Below are 12,126 nucleotides of genomic sequence, written 5' to 3'. Positions count from 1 at the left end.
AAAGTGTTGCCTATTAGAAGTATCATATTTCACATTCAAATAGGAGCCATTATGCAAAAGGCGTCTGCTGATTTTGAAATGGTGGTATTCCATATGCCACTGTTGATTTGAGGGTGACCTTCTGAACCTCAGCACTGTCAAATCGATCATCGGTAACCTTTTCTCTAAACCCACCGCGCCTCCTTCAGAGACACACAGCACACGGAGCCAGCGTCCCGCGCTAATGCTCATAATGATGTATCCACGACCTTCTGGAGGCCGTAAGACTTAAAGCTAAAATAACACTCAAATGTCCTGAGAGTGATGTGGCCAGCTGCAATGTGAGCGTTTTGTCCAAACTATTTGTTCAAACTCATTCATTGTTCAAAAGTGACATTGTCTGGTCTGGGGGGGGCTACAGCGAGTACAGTTGAATCCATGTCGGACCATCCCTAATCACTGTATTTGACATGTCTATCTTAATGTGATTTGTATATTTAGGTTTATTATGTGACTTATGGCTCATTCATGGTATTCTTCCTGCTAAACTCTTTGTTTGTCCCAATTTGGGAATAGCACAATATGAACATTAATTCTTTGTTCTTTGGCATCCAAATTGTGGATGGGCACAGCACTTGTCAACAATATACAGGATGTTTTACACTTTTCTGTTTAAGTCTTCTCTGATTGAAGAAACCCCAAACAGAAGTGTGTGCTTTGCTCTTAAATGACATGGTCTAGTTCCAGATGAAGATCTATTGCTGGTCTATCCTAATTATGCTCTCTGTATGCGGTCCACAGTCCAGCCCTCATCAGTGAAGCTCATGCTACTGCCTACCTGCTCTTTCTCTGCCAACCCCCTCGGAGAGCCAGGCTTTAATTTTGATCAGCGATGAAATGATTGCTCTTCTTTTTTTGATTTTGCTCTTCCTCCCTGGCCCCCCTCCCTCCACACGGCTGTTGTCATAGAAACTGTGTGTGTGTGTGGTGTGTCTGTGTGTGTGTCTGTGTGTGTGTGCGCGTGAGAGAGATTTATCACCAAGCCAGAAGTGTGTCTGTGATTGCTAAATGCATCCAACCTTTGTAGCATCACCTAGATCTTCCACACAAAATGTTTTCAGAGGTGGAATAATGAATCACGCTTACTCCAACAACTACTCAGACTTATGTCTAATTCTTCACATTTTAGAATGGAGATTTTACTGGTATTTGTGCTTAAATATATTGAATGTGTTTCTATAGGAGTAATTTTATGTGAAGTGATAATTAATGTCACGTGAGTACATTATTCATAGTAACAAACCTGCTTTTAGGTTTGTTTGGAAAAGATCAAAAACATCGGAGTATCATGAATCAAAGAAGAAGAAAAAGCGAACAAAGCCATGCTTCTCAGGTTAAAAGTCCTTAGCTGATGCATATTATATTTTATTTTTATTTTGTTTAAATGAAAGTGGTTTGGAATTTGTATCCAGCAGGTATGGCTTTGAATGACATAACCTCTTCCTGTATATGGAGGACATTTTGGTCATTGAAAAAGTATTACATACTGATTGAAATTGATACTTTCTATGGCATAGGTCCTCACTTGAAGTTGAAATGCTGAGAGTTGTTTTTGTTCATTGCATTGATGTAATGTAAATAACTGTACCTCTACTTCTCATCCTGATCCTACTTCTATTTCTGAGTGTTTGCTAGTGTATATTTTTATGTGTCCATCTCCTGGAAGCTAACAGCCTGTGTAATGAGTCCCCTGTCCCCTCATCACTCAGCCTCCTCCATGGACCACTGTGGACTGTGGGCTTTCTGCGGCCACTACCCATAATCCCCGGCCCTTATACAAACACATATAAAACGTCCCAAGTCCCTCCACTATTAGCGGGGCAAAAGGGAGTGTACGCCTGCTGCCCGTGTGTGCTGGAATCACTCAGAGACGTTAGCGAGAGAAGGGAGGTAGGAAGGGGGGGCAGGGGGGGCAGTGAGACTAACCCAATTTCCTGCTCCATTTCCTCTTCACGGGCCGGCCGCGTCCTATTCCACGGCGGGATGGGCGCGACACCAAGCACCCTACATCCCCAGGTCACGCCTTTTACCTGAGAGTCACACGCAGAGTACAAGCAGCGCTGTAAATAAACGATAGACTTCTCCTAAGTATTGTTCTCTTGATGTCCCAACTAAAGATGATGACAGGAAACTGGAGACTAATTAAAGCATCATGTCTCTTTTTAATTCTCTGGACAGCGTTTTCACAATTCTAAAATTTCAAACTCGATAGCATTAATAAGGAACATGACATAGAGAATAAAAAACACACAGACAAAAGAATGTGATTTTCAACATTACACATATTACTTTTGTTTACATTACCATGTGTAATCCCTCAGTCATCCAGGTAGGTTCCATAGTGGTCCATGGGTGTCCCAGTTATTCAGGAAAGATGTGACTTTTTTAGTATTCTTGCTCTAATGAGTATCTAGTTTCAATACTATGTTAAGTATCGATTTGGTATCTGATTTTCACTACTTTTGACAACGCTACAGCATTTTGCTCAATCCGTTTTGTTTTTTTTTTTAATTATTATTATTGGCTACTCCACTCATTCCGCCTGTCAATTCAAGGCATGTATTACAGACTTACATACTTTTATAGAACATGAAATGAGAGTGGCTATCTAAATTTCTCCTTCCCTAAAAGTACATTTTCAATGTTAAACTGACCAAATTCAACAAATTCAACTTTTGGTATCGAATTTTGCATTTATTATTTGTTTACTATATGTTTTAGTTTGTGACAATTATTCTGTTATTATTATGGTAGTTGGTAAATGACAAGTATCCCTGCGAAAGGTCGACTGCAGTGTGTGTTGTTTGTTTTGTTTCTGTGAAGGTCATTTGTGTATGAGGAATGTGCTAGAGAATAAGGCAGAAACCTGAATGAATATGCTACTGTATTTATTCACTATATATGTATTGTGTATGTGTATATATTATCGTATACTTCCTATTAGGAATTACACAATGTGAAACATTCAAACTGCTATCTTTTACCCAAAATAATGGTATAGTTTCTTTGTTGTGAAAGAACAAGACCTCTCTGAAATCGGAATAATACTAATTAATACTAAAACTAGTATCGAAAACTACTTACTCATTTAGTATTGTCACAAAAAAAATCTTGAGTTTTATCAGTACTAGTGTTAGACCACATGGTAACATAAAGAAAACACTAATATTGTGTGTTGAAAATGACAGTCTGTTGTCTAAAAACAAGCATTTTTTATGATCATGTTGGTATACAGTATCAAGCCTATTCCCCAGTATCAAAATTGAGTTTGAAATTGTAGTGTAGTGACAACACTTTTATGTGTTTTTGTCTGGTTCCAATGACCACTATAAAACTACAGCCTAACACCAGAGCTCCTACCCTCCCGCACGCCAGCACACACTGAGACACAAAGTCACGGAGTCCCTGAAATTTTCTTGACCTAATTGAAGCCCAGCGGTCTGCCCCAGGTCATTCTCTTATACTTCCCCTTTATTTTAATGAGATTTTTAATTAGCATGTTAATTGCCTAACGTGATCAGCGGGGGTGACTATAGCTATAGCGCTGCTTTAGCTGCTGTTGGCATCCAGCTGGGCCACAGCACTGAGGCGTTCCCCTCTACTGAACCGAGCCAAGCCAAACGGGGCTAAGCCGGGCTAGCCTGCAGAGGAAATGAGCAAAAACAAGATGAACCCACTGCGGTTTTATGTTGCGTTTATAGCCACAGCAACGCTGTAGATTTAATTAGTTTATCCAAATCACTTTCCATTCTGTGACCCTGATTGATGTGCTGCTCCTACTACTATTTTATTTTTAACTTTAACTCTCTATTAGAAAACACGCTATGTCTCTTACGTTTACCATTGGTCAAAACAGCCCAGTCCCAATTGTACTATTTTTCATCTGTGCCACTGTCCCCAATTTTTATCCAAGATTTTGTTGAATTCCCCAATTGAAAGGAAAATTGCCCATTTTATCCAGAAACTTGCTTGGTAGCCTTTTTTGGTCTTTTGTTTTTGTACAAGTCAAGTTTTTTAATAACCTACAGTAAAGATAAACTGGCCATTTTATTCAAACGCAAAGGTTAATTGGACACTTGAAACTGTACTATACCATGCATGTGTTACTATGTATATATAAAGACAGAAATGGATTTGAAAAGATTATTAAGTGAAGGTATGACGGGTTTAGACAATGCGGCGAGTGTCTTCCTTTTTCTCATGTCATTCTGTTAACCTCCCTCTCATGGAGGCTCAAGGCTGCGTGTGGTTATGAGGGTTGTCTTTATAATTTACCAGCGCCTGTGTCGGCTTCTTTATTGAGGCTGGCCTTCGCTGACAGACACAGACAGGAGAGCGCACTTTGATTTAGCCTGGGAATGTTCTCGCCTATGCGGACCCACTGAATCACGCTGTACCTCGCTCATATCTCCTTTTGTTGTTCTGTCATATTCCTCCTCTCCGCGCCTCTTATCGCCTCCCCACCCGGCTGCTAGCTCTCCGTCTTATCCCTCCATCCCAATTTTCCCCTCCGCACTCATCCGTCTTCCCTTCATTGCCCCTAACCCCTCCTCTGTCTCCTCTGTCTCTTCTCAGTCAGATCTACTGTATCGAGAACGCCCATGGACAGCTGGTTCGTGACCTGGACTTCAATCCGAATCGGCAGTACTACCTGGCCAGCTGCGGGGACGACTGCAAGGTCAAGTTCTGGGACATCCGCAACGTCCAGGAGCCGGTCAAGACCCTTGAGGAGCACTCCCACTGGTGAGTTAGAGGGGTCACCCAAGACACGTGAGCCGGGTGACAGAGGGGAGAAGGGTGATGTCAGGCAGAGGGTGTCCTTGAACTCTGCGTGCTCAACATGTGGACCGGGTCATGTGATGTTTGATACATAGAGACACTGGACCCTCAAGACCACTGGTGCCTCTCATATACACTGCCCAGGCAAAACATTACAGCCACTCACTGCCTCATGTTGTTAGTCGAGAGTATTTCCATATCAAGATCATAGAAGTGGACTAAGGGAGTGTGACGTTACCCATGGCGTTCATCTCCAGTCAAATGCAGCTCACTTTGCTAGCAGTTATAGGAGCGAATTTGGGGCACAGTTTCATATTAGGAACAGGAATTAATTAAAGAACAAGATAGCAAAATAAAAACACCCGGATCACATAGAGTGAGTTAAGTCAATGGAGCCGGAATCACTCTCCTGCTCAGTTCCTGTTTGGAAAATGGCAGCTAGCGGATTAGCTGTATCTATTTATATATATACAGTCTATGAACAAGACCCATGCCTACTACAGTTCCTGATCTTCTGAAAGATCTTTGCTGCATTTTAGTTCAGAGTGGTTCATTTGGTATTAAATATTTTAAATAAGGTTTCTTTAAACAGACTAGTAAGAATGCATTCTCATACCTGTTTCTCATCCATGTTTCTGCATCACTGAAGGCATCAGAAACATGAGAAAACTTTGCACTTAAACCCACTGAAATGATACATCTCTCAAGCAAAACCTATACATTACTTTATTTATATTTTTATTTACATATATTACATATATAACATACACCTGGTTATCACAGTAAGAGCATGAATATGATTAAGTTTTAAATACATCTGCCAATGATGGGGATGTATAAATGCATTCATTATGTCCACAGAATTCAACAAAAGTAGTTAATTAAAATTACCTTTACCGTATTAGAAATCTTGGATACCTCACTCTAAGCTTTGAAAGAGCCCAGTTCCTCTTTTACATTTACTCAATGGTTAAATTCTAACTCTGAAATTAATGATTTACATTCAGCCTAGAAATGCAGAAGATTGAATCTTTATGTCAAATATCTCATCCTTAAATTCATGTCAGTCACATGTTTTTCATTCCTTCAGAAGTGAGTCATTTCTACATATTCACAGTACTGGGAGATTCTGGATATGTCTAGCTGATAAACAAATCAAACTCCTCTGCTCTCTTGTTGATTGGGTTCTGAATTTATTAATGACCTCTTCAGTGTAACTAATGAAACCTTCATAGGCCTGTTTGTGGTGCCATAAAAGAAGTTACACCCTTATTAATTAAACAGCTCAGCTTGTGCTGTGTCCGATTGGACTTGACCACTGTAGACCGCTGCTCTCTCTGTCCCACACTGGGATCCTTTCTGCCAGGCTCCAGGCAGTGCTAGGAGCTGTACACAGTGTACCGCATGAGCCCGTACTGCGCTTTGTGCTGAGGTCTCTCACTCTCTCTCTCTGTTTGTGTGAGCTGAATGGATGATCAGTGCGTCTACGAGGCAAAGTGGACTGTACTGCTGCTTCCTGCCTGCCGCACACCTCACCTGATAACACTACATACACACACACATCCACACAAGAGAAGGCCTTATCTCCAAAGGACGATCAACTAGGCAAAACATATCCATAACTCTAGATAGCAGCAGCAGATGGATCTTTTCAGATAGGACATATTGTGTGTATGTGTGTCTGCCTGTACACTGCCATCTAATCTGCTTTGGTGAAGGTCCTCTCTTTATCTTGTGTATAGTAGTAGTGAAGCGCTTCTATAATGTCCGTGCATACAATGTTGCGGACTTATCTCCTCTCTGTCACATATGTGTGGGTGTTTCCCTGTGCGTACACGTATTTGTGTGCTCTCATTTTTCGGAGCACAGCCCACAATATGGCCTCGGGGCTGCTGGGGGTATTAGGGACTATTTTTTAGCGGGGAAGCGGATTAAGAGAGCGCGAGGGAATGGCGTGGCCGAGGCTGATTTTCTGTCAACAGGCTCGGTTATCCCTCAGCCTTCTTCCCATGAGGCATCTGGGGCCGCACTGTGAGCTGCGCCCCGGGCTTCAGAGAGAGAGAGACAGGGAAATTGAGACAAAGGCATCCGTGGACAGAGCGTGAAGCAGTGGCAGTATTGACAGTCCGATGAAGGGAAGAGGGGAGCTGGTGAGCTGGGAGAGTGGTGCAGGTTAATGAAAAATGTTAAACAGTTGAGGATTTGAAGCCTAGCCCATTTCAGTGATTGATTGCCGTGGAATCCAATATTGGTCGATCTCAATTAATTGTGAGAAACGATCGTCTAATAAGAAAGAAGGTTGGCCGGTCAAAATCTAACTCCCGTGTCCTTGGGCAAGATACTTTACCCCCCTTGTCTTAACATGGCTGCATGGTTGTCAAGGTTGGAAGATATTGACAAAAATGGGTATCTCAGTTTTTTCGGGGCATTTTTCCGACAAGCATATTATATTCATGCAATCTATCAGAAATGTGCTAAAACACCTGTAAATGTCTTAGTCAAGGTTCATTGCACAAAAAGTGACTGGACTATAAAATTCAACAGAAAAATACAAAAACATCACCTTACCTTTGTTTGGAAGATCCCACAAGGTTTTGTTATTATCTTTCTTCATGGTTTTTATTTTTAATGGCTCCTTTTGCAGCTTTTTGAGTTTTCTTATTACCGACTATATAGCAGATGTGTTCATTTTGCACACTTTCAAAATGACAAGTTTGATTTTATCTTATGCATATCTCCCACCTTTAGTGATTGTACATGTGGTGATGAGGGGATGTAACCTGGAGTTGTGTTGTGGTTCATTCACACAGCCTTTTATTTTTAGTCTGTCTACATCTCTAAGTCTCAAAATTATAGAAATACATTGGTCAAAGCCCCTTTAGCCCCTTTTTCAAAATGAGTGATTGTTAATTGTGATTATTCAGGTCAATATTTAGAACTAAACTCTGAAGTGCCTTTTTCTGGTCAGTAACTTAACTTTATCATTCAGAAGCTTGTCACATACTACAGCAGGGGTTCCCAAACTGAGTAATCAAGCAACAAACCCAGGACCCCCACTGCAAAATGAAACTGGCACTGGCAGTAATTTCAAGTGGCAAAACATGTAAAATCAAGTAGTCGTGTTATTTTGCTCACATGTACTGTTTTTCATTTTAAATTATCTTAAATAATCACACAACTCAGTGCTGCACAACCCTAGACAGGCTGGCCCCACCTAGTGCCTCCACTCAATTTAATTTCTCTCCAGGGACTAGGTCAGGAATCAGAATACACTAGATGGTTTGCAAAAACCCCGGAAGTGCGAGTTCGGGTACCGGCCAATCAGTGAAGACCCATATATTCTGTTCTGACAAAGATTCCCGAGGTCGAGGATTTAAAGCCAGAACAAAGAGAATGTTTGGCGAATTTTATCAATGGGAAAGACGTTATTGCCCTTCTTCCCACGGGATTTGGGAAAAGCTTAATTATACCAGTTAGCCCTGTTAGTGGAGCATTAGATATGTCATGACCAAATAGCAGCCAAAGTACCAGCCTTCCGTCAAGCAAATGAATTTTAATGCTGCAAGGTCAGAGGGTTTCCACTAAGTGAAACCAGATGATGAATCAGGTTAGCACAACCCCTACCACTGCACTAGAGTAATGATAATCAATTAGACAATGTGAAAGTTATCAATACTTATGAAAGGGTCCATATAATGCTATTTTCTGATCTATGTTTTTTTAAATTGTGTTTCCTCATCAAAAACATACCGTTATGGTTTGTTTAATCTACACATTTAATACACAAACCCTGCATATTTAGTTTTATTTAGACTTAGTTCTTCACTCAAACAGAAAATACTGCTCTGTTCTTCTTCTCTGCTAAACAAAAAAAGTAAAAAGAAGCTGTTAACATGGCAAGCAAGGTGGAAAAGAGCATTTTGAGCTTTGGAGATGCAGACAGACTAATAATAAAGGGTTACTCAAACGTGTGAATGAAACAAAACACATCTCTGGGTATGATTTTGATGAGGTAACAGCATTCTAACATGCCTTAAAGCTCACAAGAGTCAATTTTGTGTAATATAGGACCTTTAATAGCTTAAGCAAATATATTAGTAAAATCATGATGTTTCTTCTCACTGTAATCAAAACACTATATTTACTATTGTGACATCCCTACTCAAAATGGCACCCCTCAAAGCACTTCAAACACAAAGGCTAAAAAATACCCAGCTTTGGCGATCTGATGAATAGGAAAATCCTGCTACAGAAATGCAGGAGGGAGGCCAGTGTGGTGAGAGAGGAGAGGGTACACAATCAGGCTGTGGGGTTTTTATGATAACAATCACCAACTCATGTGAACTGAACCTCGGTGTAGTCTGCGCGCTCCCAAATCCCCATCATTGGCACGTGAACACACACCCAGATAGGCATATTTGGCTGTGAATTCCACTGTAAGAAGGCGGCATTTTCTGCATGACTTGTGTGGGCATGAGTGTGTGAACAGGAGATAGGCTTTCTCTGCATCGCTCTGTGTATGTTTCAGCATGGGTGGCCTGCCTTCCAGCCTCTATGGATAGGAATAAGCCGCTATGCCAAACTCAGTCTTAAATTCAATCATTTTTGTGCTGTAAAATGTTAACTGTTAACAATACTGCATACAGTTCAAGGTTGGTGATTTATTGTCAACATATTCTTGTTCTGAAGGTACACAAAATGTAAGCACAATTTATGGCAATCAAATCAAACAGTTCTATAGATGATGGAAATCTTTAGCAGTTCATATTTCAGTCTTCTCTCAAATGCCAATGTTTTCTGATCTATGTTATAATGTTGTTTTTTCCTCACAAACACACCCAGAGTTGCGTTTAGTTTCATTTACACATGTACAAGGTAAAGTGTAGCTGTTAACTTATTTAACACTACAGCTTCATGACATCACAAGGTGGAACAGAGCATTTTGAGACTTGGAGATGTAGACAGCAGAGGTGAAACCAAGTTTTTTTGTTTTGCAAGTCTCAAGTAATTTTCAAGTCTCTGACCTCAAGTCCGAGTCAAGTCCCAAGTGAAATACAGGCAAGTCCAAGTCGAGTCTCAAGTCACTGGCCCATAAGTCTAAGTCAAGTCCAAGTCATCTCTTTTGAGATTCAAGTCATTTCAAGTCTTTAAACCAAGTTACCAAATATAGCTTAGATCTTTGCAATTTATATTTTAAACTAAATTGTACATAAAAATCATACTATATTTATATACGAATGAGTGAATCATTACAGTCAGAATAGAAAGAATTAAGATTTAAAAATGCTTCTCAAGTCTTCTCAAGTCCCAAGTCAATGACCTTCAAATCCAAGTCGAGTCTCAATTCTTATTCCATTTTATAAAGTCAAGTCTCAAATCCTAAAATAGTGACTCAAGTCTGACTCAAGTCCAAGTCACGACTTGCAAGTCCCACCTCTGGTAGACAGACTAAAAATAAAAGGCTGTGTGAATGAAGCACACCACAACTCCAGATGTGTTTCTGATAACAACATTCTAACATGGCTTAAAGCTCACAAGAGTCAATGTTTGCAATATAGGAACTTTACTCCTGAAGATGTGCATTCAGTATTCTACTTTTTAAACATACAACACTAATCTTACACAGTACTTGTCATAAACATTGGTAAATTCCCTTGTGTGAAATATTTGTGGACTTTTGCATTTCATTTTAACGGTCCATTCACTTATGCGATACCGAAGCCTCAATCCTTAAGACAAGCAGGACACATCACAACACATTTCTGTAGCAATGCAAAACATTGCTGATTATTCTTATCAGTGGAATACAAAAGTATAAAAGTACATAAATAAAAGTTATTCATTTTTATCAATATCGCCCACTCCAAGTTTTTCAAGAATATATTTGTGATTGTTTTTGCAGGGTGTGGAGTGTCCGCTACAACCACAGTCATGACCAGTTGGTGTTGACAGCCAGCAGTGACAGTCGGCTCATCCTCTCCAATATGGTGTCAATCTCCTCGGAGCCATTCGGACACCTGGTGGATGACGAGGAGCTCAGTGACGGAGAGGACAACCACCAAGACGACAAGTAAGAACAACAAACACATTTTAAAGTAGCTATATTGTGCATTAAAACTGTTGAACTTAAAACGCTGGTCTATCTCAGCTCCCAATTACATACAACATTTTGAGAACCTTTTCCGTTCAAAAAGATATCATATTTTGTTAGAGTTAGAGATGTTTTGGGTGACCTGTAGCCTAAAAATAAATATAAAAAAACTTTATTTAAACAGTTTAATGCAAAGAAATAACTGCTGAAAACATGACTACACAGATCTCTTAAAGGTTTGTGGGTGAGTTCTAAATTACACTATTTGGAAGAGAAAATCTAAATCTACCTAAAATATTGTCAGATCTTATCAGCTGATCGCTATATTTTGTTTTATATATTTAATCACAAATTTTTAGGGCTTATTTAGGGCTTATCAATAGCTGATTAACACTCTTCTGATCATTCAAAGGATATTACCATTTTGTTTTGAATTGTTAATTGATGTGAATACTATGCAAATTTTTACTGGTCTTTAATAATAATGTGACTGTTATCTAACTTCGTGTTGTCATTTAAATCTTAGTTTGAAACATGACCATATAGCCAGACATCTTACACATTTAACATATTGTATATAAAAGAATGACTTGGTAAGTTGTCTATACGTGTGCAGGTATATACCCAAAGTATAGGAATTCTACCAGATAGACAACCCAAGTAGCCCTCTATATTTTCACTTTGCTCGGTTCTGTGTTTTTTCCCCGAATTATCAGAATATCATCTATGCCGTAGCCATGTAGTGCTTTCCAAACTACGCCTGTGTCCTCCTCCATCCTGGTCCCGTTCCCCCTCTCATCCGTAACGACCGGCTCTCAGCTCAATGGCCCGCACTCAAACACAATTATCAACTCTCCTTTCTAATGACAGCACTCGGGTTTGGTTTTAACCCCGCCACCATAGCCATCGACCCCACTTGTATGCACGCTACAGGTCCACTCCACTGCGTCTGGACACTGCTTGCTCTGCTCTCATGAAGCGTGAAGTATTTTCAAACTTCACGTGTTTACTGTTGTAGTTTGCTGGGTTAATGAAATCAGACATTTTTGAGATTTTGAAGCCTGCTGACTGATTATGTATGTTTTAGCAAAGAATTACATATGAAGCCATAACCACTAGCATTAATATAATAGATTGTGGATTACTGCAGTTTTCTAGTAGTTCAAGAAGGCTGAATCTATTAATGTTTAACAGGTAAAAAGCTGTCTGCCAGGATA

The 12,126-nt window shown here is 40.0% G+C and overlaps 1 protein-coding gene across 2 annotated transcripts in view; it reads left to right on the top strand.

Annotated features, from left to right (window-relative positions):
- The window catches only part of eipr1 (EARP complex and GARP complex interacting protein 1), a 60,378-nt gene that overhangs the window by 30,539 nt on the left and 17,713 nt on the right, over positions 1 to 12,126 (top strand). For both annotated transcript variants that reach the window (XM_055155922.1, XM_020919851.2), the window contains exons 7-8: positions 4,615 to 4,782; positions 10,721 to 10,888. In XM_055155922.1, the coding sequence (XP_055011897.1) occupies positions 4,615 to 4,782; positions 10,721 to 10,888 (336 nt within the window). The remainder of the gene's footprint in view (positions 1 to 4,614; positions 4,783 to 10,720; positions 10,889 to 12,126) is intronic.

This window comes from Boleophthalmus pectinirostris, unplaced genomic scaffold, assembly GCF_026225935.1.
Source record: "Boleophthalmus pectinirostris isolate CB_2022bp ecotype Guang Dong unplaced genomic scaffold, ASM2622593v1 HiC_scaffold_10, whole genome shotgun sequence".
Lineage (NCBI taxonomy): Eukaryota > Metazoa > Chordata > Actinopteri > Gobiiformes > Gobiidae > Boleophthalmus > Boleophthalmus pectinirostris.
This window is presented reverse-complemented; position numbering and strand designations above follow the sequence as displayed.